At 44.7% G+C, this 14,919-nt stretch overlaps 1 protein-coding gene across 1 annotated transcript in view; it reads right to left on the bottom strand.

Moving 5' to 3' along the window:
- The window catches only part of LOC109320049 (carbonic anhydrase 3-like), a 91,786-nt gene extending 91,610 nt beyond the window's left edge, over positions 1–176 (bottom strand). The window contains exon 1 of the mRNA XM_019549988.1: positions 110–176. Within this exon, the coding sequence (XP_019405533.1) occupies positions 110–152 (43 nt within the window). The 5' untranslated portion in view covers positions 153–176. The remainder of the gene's footprint in view (positions 1–109) is intronic.
- Between the last annotated feature and the right edge of the window lie 14,743 nt (positions 177–14,919).

Genomic DNA, 14,919 nt, shown 5'->3' with positions numbered 1-14,919 from the left:
GTACTGCTCGTGCCAGCGCGCCGGGCCTGTGGGGCGGGACGGGGCGGTCAGCGCCCGCGGCAGCGCCCCGCGCCCCCCCCTGCACCTTGCCGCCCCCAGCCGCGCTCACCGTTGTGGCTCTCGTAGCCCCAGGGGAAGGACGGCTGCGCCATGGCCTCGGGCGGCGGCGATTCTCGCAGGCACAACACTGCCCCAGCCCCCGCACCCGCCCTTTTGTAGCCCCGCGGCGGGGCGGGGCGGGTCCGGTCCCGCAGCCTCTCCAGGCTCCGCAGCGTCGCGCCGCCGGTCCCGCTCCGCGCCCGCGCCCTGCCCGAGCGCCGCTCTGCTGCGGAAGAGCCCGGTGTGTTAATGCCTGCAATAAAATCCGGGCTGAATGATGCCCCGCACCCTCTGCGCCCCCTTTTCGAAATCCTTGCTCTGCCCAGGCAGCGGAGCCGTCAGAAGTGCCCTGGGACACGGCTGTGCTCTGCACGGCCTCCTGGCAGGCAGGCAGACACAAGTTACAGAAGACACCGGGTTTTGAAACATCTTCATCTGATCAGCCACAAGGGCGGGTCCATCAGCACCGCGGGGAGGCTGCATGTGGAGGCATGTGCACCCCTGACCGAAGCAGCTGCGGGGGGTCGCGGCTTGCCCCGCTGCCCCTCAGCGCCGCCACTTGTGGGCAGTTGCGGATCGCCACTGGCCACCACCACCACTACTGGCAGCGTCTGCAGGTGGTCACCAACTGCTGGGCAGCACTCACCACCGCCCAGCACCACCACGCCCCGCTTGCCACTGCTGACACCTGCATCGCTGTGCCACCCCCAGCTTCCAGCCGCACACATCATTCATGAAGCGGTCTGCAGCAATGTACCTGTGTTTTGTCACAGCTATAAATTGGTTTCTGTGGCCAGATCAGGCAAAAACTGTCACTTCTGTCTGCACCCGGGGTGTTTAGCATGGTAAGAAACTCCAAGCTTCCCTGTCTGGCTGGGAATGGGACAGAGGACGGCTACAGTCCTTCCCAGAGGTTAGATTACATTTTTTAAAGGGCCGCCCAAGCTCACTTAGTTCGCCCAGATGTGGACCTTACACTTAGGATGCAGAGGAAGTGCTGCTCCCAGCTGTAACTCAGAACACACTTTGCAGAAAAGTGTCTGAGTTACATCCTTACTGCAGACCCCATAGCAGTGGCCAGGCCTCTCTGCCAGTGCTCCTTGTTTTCAGACCCGCAGTGGGGAAAGGCAGCAGAGCCCATCACTGGGACTCCCCAGCTGGTGCTGAAGGATGGGGTGGGTGAACTGGAGCTCTCCCCACACCTAGGGGGTTCCAATACACCCATCCCACTCTCTAGTGCGAGGGACTAAAAAAGTTCCAGACTGAACTCCTTCCGTTCCCTTCCCCCCCTCCCACTCTGAAAATAGTGACAGGCTTGGAGCTCCCCACACACAAGTTGCAGAACATGCTACATTTTGAAATGTCATTGTCTGCTAACCTCATGCAATAAGGGGTCACCCCATGTCCCATTTTTGAAGCTGTTTGCAGCCATGCACTTGTGTCTGGTCACAGCTATAGACTGCTTTCTATGCCCACACCAGGCAAAAATTGTCACTTCTGTGTGCACCTGAAGATCCCTAGTTAGGTGCATCTCAGTATTAACTGTACAGCAGTTCAGGAAGGTTAGATCAGCCTAAAAATGGCTGACTGAACCTAAATTAATTGTACTTTGGAGGTAGTCTAACTTAGATCAGGTCTGGCAAGATCAATCTAACTGAACTTCTGTATAGCTCCCAGCTCAGTCCTAGAACTGGGAAAACCTAGTCCCCAGTCCTGGGGCCAGGCTTTTCCTACCATCCCCCCGCCCAGGCTATTTATAGCCCCCTGTCCCTGCACCACACCCCCCAAAGAGCTCCCCTGTGGACCAGCCACCCCCTCCTAGCTCACCAACCCCCCATTCTGCAAGCCACTCCCAGTGCCAGTTTTACCAGTGTTTGCCAGTGCTGGGAGCCAAGGAAGTAAGTCAGGAGGGACAAGTTGGATTTGGGGGTTGGTTTGCTGGGGGTTTCTAAAAATAGACCATAGTCCTGGGGGGTGAAGAAAAAAGAGAGCTCCTGCATCCTCCCAAACTCTACTGAAGACCCTGCTAGCTCCTCTGATCCCTCCCAACTTCCCCATGAACCCCACTTGCCCTCCCAATCCTCACCAACCCCCTCCCCACCGCAGACCCTACTAGCACCCTGAGCCACCCAAGCCCCCTCCTAGGCCCCCCATCCCAACTTATCTTAGATTAAGTAGTCATTTTTAACTCAATCTAACGTCCCTGCATGTCTGTATGTACCCAGAGCCATTACCAAAGGTACCAGCCAGAAGCTGAACCTCACTGTTCCATGAAAGGATTACGTGAAGAGATTTGTGCCTACCAAAAATTGTATTAGTAACGTTCAATATGCTTTACAACAAATGAATGAAGATGTGCAATAAAAAAACTCCCTCAAAGCTCTCCAATCTAAAGACAAAATGGTGAAACACTGCAGAAGGTGGGAGGTCTTCACAGTGAAAATGTTTTGCAGGGCAGGTGAATTTTCATAAGCTTATGAAGGACCACAGCATAAAGACCAGCAGAGAAGCTTGGTGACATGAATTGGTCACCTTAGTTCACTGAAGAGCAGGCAAACCCTTCAGTAAGACAGAAGTCCTTAACTTTGGGAAGGCTGACTTTTGCAAACTGAGAGAATTGGTCAGTCAGGCAATTAGAAGCCAGAAAAGGGAGTACACGAGGAATGGTCATCTGTCAAAAACATAATTCTTGAAGCACAGAGGATAGCCATACCATCTCACAAGAAATGCAGGAACCCCCCATGGCTGAATAAGGAACTGTTGGACCTCATTAAGGTCAAAAGCATAGCTTATACCAGCTGGAAAACAGGAAGCATTACCAAAGAGGATTACTCTGCACTCACCTGCACCTGTAAAGAGTAGTCAAGAAAAGCCAAGGCACAAACCAAACTCAGGCTAGCAATGGGAATCAAGGACAACAAAAAGTTCTTCTTCAGATATGTGGGAAGTTAGAAAAAGAACAAAAATAGCATTTCGCCCCTGCAAGATCCAATGGGACAACTGATATCAGACACCCAAGAAAGGGACAATCTCCTAAATGACTTCTTTGCATTGGTTTTTCACCCTCCCAGGAGGATCACACTGTCAGGAATGGCATTAACTAATCTGGGAGTGGGTGACGGGCCTAAAATCAATGTGGATCAGGTGAGGGAACACCTTGAGAAACTGGATATTCACAAGTCCGCAGGCCCAGATGGAATGCACCCGAGAGTCTTGAAGGAGCTGGCAGACATCATTGCATACCCCTTGGCAAACATATTTGAAAATTCGTGGCGCTCGGGCGAGGTCCTGGATAACTGGAAAAAAACCAATGTGGTCCCTATCTACAAGAAAGTGGGGAGGATGACCCGGAGAACTATAGACCAATTAATCTAACATCTGTCCCTGGAAAAATCCTAGAGAAAATTGTCAAGGGGTCCATCAACATTGGATTGACAGAAGGCAAGCTTCTGAATGCCAGCCAACATGGCTTTGTGACTAGCAGGTCTTGCCTGACCAACCTTATCTCCTTCTATGACCAGGTAACATGTGCCCTGGACAAGGGAGATGATGTGGTCATATCCGGATTTCAAGAAAGTCTTTGACCTAATTCCCCACGATGTCCGTGTGGTTAAGCTGGGGAACTGCAGCCTTGATCATCATATGGTTCGATGGCTAGGCAGTTGGCTATGGGGTCAGACCCATAGAGTACTAGTTGAAAGGAGTAAATCAACATGGTGCAGGGTGATCAGTGGAGTCCCTCAGGGCTGGGCCAGTACTCTTTAACATCCTCATCAATGATCTGGATTTGGGAGTCAGATGTGAACTGGCCAAGTTCACGGAAGATATCAAATTATGGGGGAGGGTGGTCACACCACAGGACAAGATATGAAGACAGGCCAACTTGGAAACACTCTCAAGGTGGGCTGACCAAAACCTGGTGGCTTTCAATGTAGAGAAGTGTAAGGTGCTGCACCTCAATAGGAAGAACCCCCAGCATACTTACAGGCTCAGCAGTGCTTTGCTCACTAGCACCACAACCGAAAGGAACTTGCAGGTCTTGACTGACCACAAGATGAATATGAGACACCAATGTGATGTGGTGGTGGGCAAAGCTAACCAAATTCTGGCATGCATCCACCGATGCATCTCAAGCAAAACCAGGCAAGTCATCCTCCCACTTTACTTGGCCCTGGTGAGACTGCAGCTAGAGTACTGCATTCAGTATTGGGGCCCCCACTTCAGGAAGGACGTGGAGAAGCTTGAGAGAGTCCAGAGGAAAACCACTTGTATGATCCAAGGCCTGGAGGCACGGCTGTGTGAGGAGAAGCTGGAGGGACTTGGGACTTTTCAGTTTGGAGAAGAGAAGGCTCAGGGGAGACAGTGGCAGCCTACAACTACATAAGAGGGTTACATCAGGATCTGGGAGAACAGCTGTTCACCAGAGCTCCCAAAGGGATACCAAGGTCTAAGTGCCATAGACTCCAGGAAGGCCAATTTAAACTAGACATAAGAAAAAAGTTCTTTACAGTGCATGTGTCCAGGGTCTGGAACAAACTCCCCCCTGAGGTGGTGCAAGCACATACTCTGGACTCTTTCAAAAAACAGGTGGATATATTTCTTGCTGGGGTCACTTGATCCCAGCTGACTTCCCACCTATGGCAGGGGGCTGGACCCAATGATGTCATGAGGTCCCTTCCAGTCCCTAATGTCTATGCAATCTATGAAATTGACAGGCCATCTTTAGAAGCATAAGTAGTGTTAGTAGTACAGTATAGAATTGGGAATAAATATTAAAAGCACTTGAAGTCAGAGAGACTTAACTATTTCTCAGTCAATCCTGAACATGAGAACAGTTTACTGGACATAATTAAATGCCTAGTGAGGTTTTCAAAAGTGCCTAAGATATTTGGGATAACTAAGGCCATAACAGGCACATGACTGCACTGGTGGCACTGACAACCAGAAGTTACCCCTACCTTGGACACCCAGCTGCCCTGGTTAGGCATTTTTATAAATCCTGGTAAGCACCAATTTGCACTTCAGACACACAAATACGATCACGTTTAAGCACTTAGGGAAATTCTATCAACAATGGGAAAGAAGCGGAAAGGCGCTCTAGGCCATTGGGAATGGTTCCTCCCTAGCAGACAGCTGGACTGGCCAGTTCAAAAAAGCCACAGGACAGAAACAAAAATAAAAATAGACGTCTGTAAGTATGGATTTGAGAGTGATAATATATGGCCATAATATACAGAAATTCTATCACAGTCAGATCTGTACGTGCATGACTCCTAAAATAACCAAAAGAATGTGTAGATTATGCTGACCTCTAAAAGCATAAAGATACATTTAATATTCCATGTTATTCACCTTTTTTTCAGAGAGGTCAGAAGCAAGTCCTAGCAGAACAGCTGCTCAGACCCTTTCATCTTGACCACAGAAACTTCCCACACCATTCCCAGACTGCAGCCTACGAGTTTGACAAGGGACAATGGGGCTACAGAAATGTATTTCTCTATCTCACTTGGATTATACAAGAACATTTTAACTACGCATTGCCATTTTCTTTTTCATTGAAAAGTAAAGGTTGCATGCCCTTGTGATACAAATGCATCAATACCATCACTTCAATATATTCCACATTGCTGGAGTTTAGTCCTCTACTAAAAATTATATTGCTTAGGTATTTACTATTTTGAAAACATAAAACAACAAGTATTAAATCCTCTTAACATTCCTTATATGCTCCTTTTGAGAGAATGAAAAAATAAGACCACCAAGATCAAGATAAATAGGCAATGATTGAAAAAACTCTGTATTGCAAAGAAATACATTGCTTCTAGTTTGAAACTAAAGACCTTGTATTATTATACAACTTCTTGTACATCATTGAAGACTTAAATGATACACAGTATTATTTCACTTTTGTGTTTTAGCACATTCATATAAAATTGACACCTCTTGCAATTTTAATTAATAAATCTTAGCACAAGAATGAATCCCTCAGGTGTAGTCATAATAATAAAATACTAGCTGTAAATAAAAATATAAAATACCTTCAGTAGAAAGAGAAGAGAGAAGGAAGCACAACAGGGTACAGAATAAAGTACTGAGATTACAAAATGCTGTAGTATTTTTGTAGTCCAGGGGACATATCATAACCAAAAACTTGATGCTTGTAGGATATAAAAAGCATAGTAGACATGGCACAGAAATTCCATCAATGCCCAGATCCTTTCAGGAAGATTTGACAGAACAAAAAGCTCAGTATATACCAGTAAGTTTTGCTGTTTCACAACATACTGATTTACCACATTTTCTTTATTGGACATAAGAGCAGAATCCAGTGTGGGAGCTGGGGCACCAGCTCTAAGGGAGCACTAGGATGCCCCTCACATCCATGCCATGAGAAGTACAAAGTCTGGCCATAGCAGCTGGACAGGTGCAGCCTCACACCCAGCAATGTTTCTGGGGGATAGGAGGGTGAGTGAGGCGAGCGAAATGGCACTCCCCCCAGGGAGTCTTTGCCACAGCATTCACAGCCCTGTGTCCAACAGCATAACTGGGGAGCGTGGGGAAGAAACAAACAGGGCAGCTCCCGGGGAGCCTGCATTGCAAAGCTGCTGCAGTCAGCCCATGCTGCTACAACTGCAGCTGCCTTCGGAGTATGGAGAGGTGTGCAGGCAAGACACCACGGGGCCTTCCCTCTCCGTTTCCCTCCTTCCGGTGGTTGGCATACTACCCTTCCCCATGGGTGCTGAAATCCTCATCCAAAAGCAAAGCTACAATATACCTTTTTACAATTCTTTTGTTTCATTAGAAGTACAGTACAGCAACACACCTTCAGCAGCGCACACAGCAAATGACTTGCAAAATCCCATTGCAGTTATGCTGTAGGTCAAAATTTTAGGCCACTATTTTCATTACTTAATATCTAGGATATTGCGTAGTTTGGTAATCAATTCTATAGAGCTTCTGCAGCACAAGTTTTCTGTCTTTTTAAAACACAGCTTTCAGATACAATAATAGATTGAACTGCCTGATCTCTGTGAATAGGTGACTATTAAACTTTTGTCATGGGGATTTCCTTCTACGACATGCACATTGTAATCTAAATCTCTATTTAGTGGTGAAAATCTAGCTGGGCTATCTGCTTTAATACATTCTGGCACGCTCTGACTCTGAATAATCCAAGAATGAGAGGCTGATCTAAGCTGTTTGCTTTTATAAGCTCCGGATGTGACTGCTCTGAAATTCCAGCAGATTGGCAACTCTTCTCTACCAAGGTACAGCTTTATGTCTGACCTTGATCCAGTGTGTTGGAGGCTGACAAGAATACAGTGTACTGTATTCTTAAAACAGAATGCATATCCTCAGGACCACCCCTCCTTCCCTCCTCCCCTCAAAAAAAACAAAAACAAAACCTATTACATGTACTTGTAGATACTTTTTCCGGCTTCAGCAATGCTCATACAGTATACACTGCAGTGAGATTAGCAGCCCCCAAACTGATAGTTCCAACAGTTTTCAAGTACTTTTGGAAACCTTGAAAATGAGATGAACTGGTCAATTTCTGGTCTGCTCTTTGAAGTCTTGACAATGGAGGAATGGGGATAAGCAGTCAAGATACACCCTGTTTCCTATCATTTCCAGGCTTTGAGAGTGGTCCTTTGACAGCTGCTTGCACTTCACGATTTCTGACAAGGTTAGAGAATACAACTAAGTCACAAAATAGACATTGGGTTTATGCATTTAAACAATATGCAGTTAACTGGAGTTTGTTACAAAATAAGCAATAGGGACTGTCTGTGTGTTATACAGTTAAATGGATTATATACATGTGCGACATATACATGGAGTGTACAGTTTTCAAACACTTGACTGCTATTCTAACCAACTAGACATACTAGATAAGGCCAGAAAGACTAAAAAGATATGAATCCAGAGCTTCTTACAAAACAGGGAGATGTATACTTTGCAGTGTATTCACTAAGGCGACAGATTAGAAACTTTCTATTTTCACAATACCTAAACAAACTCAAGTTACATCAGACAAGGAAAATGTCACAATAAAACATCATGTGAGGTGACGCCCACCACCATATTCTCCTCTTGTAAGATTTTTTCTGGGGAGAGAGTTGGAGCTTGATTCTCCCCAAGCTCTCTAGAAATTAGTACATGCAAAAGGGAAGGTCAATGGTGCTCCTCTACCCACTCTTTCTATGAATGACACTCCCTATTCATTCTTCCTGCAAGACAAAATGCAGCCCCAAATTCAGAACTGTCTACATGGAAAACTTACTAGGCATGTCTACACGTGAATATTATTGCAATGCAATAAACTCCAGCACAGTTTGTGCCCAAGTTGATTGCTCCCAGGTGCAGTGTTTACATATGTGCCTTAGACCACAGCATGTTGAGTTGGGGCGAAGCAGCCCTGGCTGGCAAGGAGTCTAGGGTGTCAGCCTAGGACTGCTCCCTCCCAGCTCAACAAACTGCAGAGGGGCTGGCTGGGGCACAGGGGTGCTTCAGTGTAGGGCTAGCCAGCAGATAGCCCTCGCACTGAAGCACCCTAGCACCCCAGCCAGCTGGATCAGTGTCTATACATGCATTGTGGTGGAGCAAATAACTGCTGGCAGTTTTATCTGGCAGTTCTGACCTATAGCAGAGTTAATTAGTTTGCTCTGGTCTAATAGCTCCACACATGCAGACTGGCAATGCTTAACTGCAAAGCTAATTAAGCAACTGTAGTTAGTGTCTGATGTAGATACACTCACTATGTCCTACAGTGTCTTCAAAACACACTTCTCAACTACAAACAGTACAGCTGCTTCCATGTGGCAATATAAATAGATCAATTACCATGGGGTGGGCTAATTGGCACTGTCACGCCATAGAAATAACTAGCCTTCTTGCAGTGTGTGGCATACATGGCTATGTTGTTTCTGCTACTGACATTGCCCTGCATGCCATAGCCACTGAGTGTGCTCAAGTATTTCATATGCCTCTGCCCTATCTGAACATGCCCTAGCTATCCACTGGTAGGCCAGGGTCCCCTCCCATTTGCCTTGACATGACTTAATTAGACCAGATCCTGCTCCCTCTTACTAAACCAGACAGACTGAAAGATAAAGAGATTCAGGGGGCTGGCAGTTCATAAAGGGCATCATAGTACTGGAAGCGCAACAAGAACCTGTTCCAACATAATGGAAACAAAAAATATCAGGAGGCCAAAACAGCCACACAAGGATCTTCTCGGTGACTCAGAATCAAAAGGAAAATATGTGGAGGCAATGAAAGGAATGGTGAGTCACTAAGGAAGCATATGAGAAAACAGCTAAACTTAAAAGGGAGAAAGTCAGGAAGGCAAATGTAAAAAAAAAATAAAAAAAAAAATGAATTGCACCTGGTGAAGGAAGTTAAAGACAACAAGAAGGAATTCCTATAACTGTGTTGGACAGAAAAGAAGGAACAAAGAAGCTCTGGGTCCACTACTAAATAGCCAGGATGAACTATTAGCAGAAGACTCAAAGAAGGCAGAGCGGTTAACTGCTACTTTGCTTTGGACCTAGCCAAAAAAAAAATGCTGCAACAAAACAGCTAGCAAAAGTGATACAAACAAAGAAGAGGAATGATTGAGGTTCATGACAACTAAATACAATGTCCAAGAGCTTTTGATTAACTTTAATAAATTTTAGCTTGATTAAGGTTAAGTTCATCCCAGGGTGCTGAAGGAACTGGCAAAAGGGATCTTGGAGCCTTTGTCAATTATATTTATGAAGTAGTGGGAGACAGGTGAGGTTCCAGAGGATGGGAAGAGGGCCAGCATGGTGCCCAGCTTCAAAAAAGTCTAGGAGGACCTAGGGAATTTATATACTAGTCAGCCTGACTTCAATACCTGGGAAGTTACTGGAGCAATAATAAATAAGTCAATGTAAACCTCTGGAGCAGCACTGTAAAACTTGCAGTCTATGGGTCATGTGTGGCTTGCAAGGGCTCCATGGGCTCTCCAGCCTCTAGCTAGCTCAGCAGTACCCTACTGTCCTGGTCCTCCAGGAAGTGCTACATTCAAAATAAAAATTCTACCCTTTCTGAGAAAGCCAAGCAACTGCTTTGGATACCCCATCAACTGAGATGCACACCAAGCACCAATATGGTATGCGTTAGTACAGAGGTGTACAAAGTAGGTTCGCTCCACAGCAGAAGCATGCCCATTGTGGTGACAGCTGCTTTTGAACCCTCCCACAAAGGTATTTATATACTTACAGCTGCACAGTTCCAATGTGTCCAAGTCCAATCTCATTCTGTTCTCCAACGCTAGAATAAGATGGGCTCAGAATTGGGGAGTCCTTCTGCATGGGCTCAGCTGTTCCACTGGCTCTATCCTGACCTAAGGCCCTTCTCCCCTTTCCCCTCATCCATCATAAACACACACCAAACAAAATGATGGTATAACCTTAGTCTCTGCTTTCTAGTTACACCCTCCCACTAGCTTATTTACTCATGATCTCACAGGTGATATACAACCAATCCCGTATCTTTGTTTGGGAATGGTGTGTCCTCTGTACCAATGTGACTCATTCTTCCTGCCCTCTGGAGGGATGGTTACTACTGCAATGAGGGTCAGGAATGCCATAGGTAATAGCTCACAGCCACCCTAACTCCATGTTTGTTTTAAACTGAAATGGGAGCTCTGAAGGAGATTTATTATCAAAAGCATTAGTGACCATGGACCAAGGTCAGTAGGTTGTACCCAGTTATCTTATGTGCTGGTTTTGTGAACTCCTGTGGGATGTTCTCTCCATAAAGAGCAAAGATAAAATGTTTAGGGAAAACCATTTTTAGGAAATAAGGTCAAATGGCTAGGCGCTAAGATTGAATTATTTCATGAAGCAAACACTGGAATGGAAGCCTCAATTTCAATTTCAGAGAAAATGAAACTATACTAAGGCTGCTAATCTGAATAAATTGAGAGTAATGAGATGCTCCTCACTGAATTGAGTGGAAGTGAAAATTTTCCTATAGTAGAAACAACATTATTCCAGATAAGTTGTATTGAAAGCAGAAAGTGAAGAGTTACAGAAAAATCTCACAAAATTGAGTGGGCAATAAATTGATAATTGAAATTCAGCATAAATGCAAAGTAATGCATGTGAGGAAAAATAAGTCTAAATATATAAATACCGTGCTCTCAGTTAGCTATTCCTTTTCAGGAAAGAACTCTCAATCCACTTCTGGGTCTGCTGCTGAATTCACTGGGGACCCCCTTGCGCTCCTGTGGGACGCTCCATCTGCACCACCATCTCAGCATTCACCAGCCCCTACCACCTAGAGGTATATAGAAAAAACATTTAAAGCTGTCTCTATGTCTGAATCTGTGAATTGATTGGAGGGTTCTTATTTGATTCAGAGAGATTAAAGCGTCCTCTGATTTGATTCAGATTCGGAGATTAGGCCGCTGCATTGGGCCAAATCTTTACTGAATCAAGTCAGGGACTGAAACTTCACACAGCTTTTAATTATGAATAGCATGAGAAAAGTGAATAAGGAACTATTACTCACTGGGCACGTCTACATGTGTGCTTTAATGTGTTTTTACTGTGCGGTAAAGCGTCATGTAAAAAACCCCCATGCAATTATGCTAATGAACAATAAAATAAGCTACTACACATTCAGGTACTAAATTTAATGCACATTAGGAGAAGTGTATTAATACATATGTAAACATGCCCACTGTGTTTTATAATACAAGAACTAGAAGGCAACTGTTGAAATCATTAGGCAGCAATTCTAAAATGAACAAAAGGAAGTCCTATATATCTGTATCTCTATATACACATATATCTACACACACACACACACACACACACACACAGATGCAGCTCTGTATAGGACTGTATGTATGCATGTATATATATAAAGGACTATATATATAGGGCTTTTTGTTCATTTTATAATTTAGAATTATTTATATATAATTACACACATACCAGCTATATTGTTCTGATTATATGACTTCATATATTCAGGTTCAATTTTAGGAAAAGTGTCAATAACTATTGAAAAAATTCTTGAACTTTTAGTACCCTTCCAAAATCCCACAGGAGAAACAAATGACCTAAGAAAGGACCTAGGGGTTTAAAAGTACTAAAATAAAAAGCACCTACTGTACCAAAAGATAAATTTGCCCAAGGCTCACCCTCTTGATTTACACCTAAAATCTTAAGTCGATACATAACAAACATATTTCTAGTTAATGGAAATTCTTCATAGGTTAAAATAAAAACAAGTCCTTATGAAGGGCTCTTTGGAATTCAAACCTCATATGGCACATAGAGCCAAACCCTGTAATCAAGCAGCTATAATTTTATGGGTTCAAAAGCCAAATTGTTCTAATTTTGAGGAAGATGAATGTGGGCAGGTTGTATTTGTGCCTCTGCCAGCTGCACACAACAATTTAGCCTCTCTTAAGAATTTGAGCAAAGTAAATCAACTAATTTGTATTTTGGAAAAATGATATAAATTGTTATCTTTCAAATAACTTAAATTTTAAATTTTAGTTTAGAAAACTAAAAATAAATACAAGAGATAAAAAAAAGTTTTCAATATCACTTATCTTGCTTAATAATAAAGTCAATGGCCAACTATGCATTTAAACCCATTTTATTTTTTTCCTTAAATGTCCTCCCTTTTTAGGCACATCTGAGTAAGAAAATCTGTAAGAAACTTTCACTACAATAGGAAGAGAAGACTATTATTTAAACAATTTATTAGCAAGAGTTGCAGAAGTATACAAAGTTGCAATTTTACACAAAACTCACCTTTTTGGACTTGCATTTCACTTTAAAATTTGGTCTTTATTGTTCAAATTAGTTCCAGATAATTTAAAAACTTTTTGTATATAATCACACTGAGATCTTGAAATGTAGCACCCCTATGAGATTTAGGTCACCCCTTGGAAAATCCCAGCCCGTAGCTTTCACTGTTTTGACTATGGAAAAGTAATAGAGCAATTCTTCTGTTTCAAAACACTTAGAAAGACTCTAACAGGTCAGAATTTTTTTTCACACTATGGATTCTTATTTGAAATCTCCCAGTTTATCTTATGAATCACATTTAGACTTTCACACACCTAACGGTACTAATAGTTTTATAGTTTCATAGTTTCTAGGGTCGGAAGGGACCTGAACAGATCATCAAGTCCAACTCCCTGCCCTGGACAGGAATGGGTGCTGGGATCATAATACCCCAACCAGATATTTATCCAACCTCCTCTTGAAGACCCCCAAGGTAGCGGAGAGCACCACCTCCCTTGGGAGCCCATTCCAGAGCCTGGCAGCCCAAAATGAAAAGTAATGTCTCCTGATATCAAGCCTGAACCTACTCTCAATCAATTTGTGGCCATTATTTTTTGTTATTCCAAGTGGTGCCCTTGGGAACAGAGCTTCACCTATTTTCCTCTGGTCCCCACTGGTGAATTTATAAATGCCCACCAGATCCTCTCTCAGTCTTCTCTTGTGGTGGCTGAATAGATTCAGGCCCTTTAGTTTGCATTCGTAGGGCCTGGCCCACTGCGCCCTGACCATGTGAGTGGCCCTCCTCTGGACCCTCTCAAAGTTAGCCACATCCCTCTTGAAGTGCAGCGCCCAGAACTGGATGCAGTACTCCAACTGTGGCTTGACCAGTGGTGCATAGAGGGAGGATCACCTCCCTGGACTTGCTTGTGATGCATGACAAGGTATGGTTAGCCTTACTGACCACTTCCTCACATTGACGGCTAATGTCCATCCTGGAGTCAACAATGACTCCAAGATCCCTTTCAGCCACTGTGTTGTTGAGAAGGGTATTCTCCAGCCAATAGGTGTGCTGCAGGTCCTTCTCCCTCGATGCAGCACCTTGTACTTGTCTGCGTTGAATTCCATTCTATTCTTATCTGCCCACCTCTGTAACCTGTCTAGATCTAATTGGATTCTGTCCCTCCCCTCCACCGTGCCCACTTCTCCCCACATCTTTGTGTCATCAGCAAATTTGGACAGCGTGCTTTCCATGCCCACCTTCAAGTCACTGATAAAGATATTGAATAGCACAGGCCCGAGGACAGCGCCCTGGGGAACCCCACTGCCCTCATCCCTCCAGGCTGAAAACGACCCGTCCACTACTACTCTCTGGGTGCGACCATCAAGCCTATTTGCCACCCATCTGACTGTGTAGGCATCAATGCCACAGTTTTTTATGAGCATGGGATGAGAAACAGTGTCAAAGGCCTTCTTGAAGTCCAGGTAGACAACATCCACCTCAACGCCTGCATCCAAGGGCTTTGTGACCTGGTCATAAGAGGACACAAGGTTAGTCAGGCAAGATCTGCCCGCAATGAACCCATGTTGGTTTCCTCTGAGCATTACCTCCCATGCTGGGCCCCCACAGATGTGTTCCTTGATAATTTTCTCAAAGGTCTTACCAAGGACCGAGGTGAGACTAACTGGCCTATAGTTATCCAGGTCCTCCTTTCTCCCCTTCTTGTAAATGGGGACCACATTGTCCCTTTTCCAGTCCTCTGGGACCTGGCCAGAGCAATAATATTGCACAGCATCCCATGTAACGCTTTAAAGGATATCAAGGCAACTCCAGGTGCCCTGGCACCCTTGTTGAGACTCACTGATCTACACAGTGCCAGTTGCCACTGAGTGGGATTGTTTTGGACCACTCTGCACACAGATGCCTAAATTCTACCAAAGTCATAGAATCATAGAAATTTAGGGTTTCATAGATTTCATAGATTTCATAGACATCAGGGCTGGAAGGGACCTCGGGAGATCATCGAGTCCAGCCCCCTGCCCA

The sequence above is a fragment of the Crocodylus porosus genome, unplaced genomic scaffold, assembly GCF_001723895.1.
Source record: "Crocodylus porosus isolate Cpor-Errol unplaced genomic scaffold, CroPor_comp1, whole genome shotgun sequence".
NCBI classification, from domain to species: Eukaryota; Metazoa; Chordata; order Crocodylia; family Crocodylidae; genus Crocodylus; species Crocodylus porosus.
This window is presented reverse-complemented; position numbering and strand designations above follow the sequence as displayed.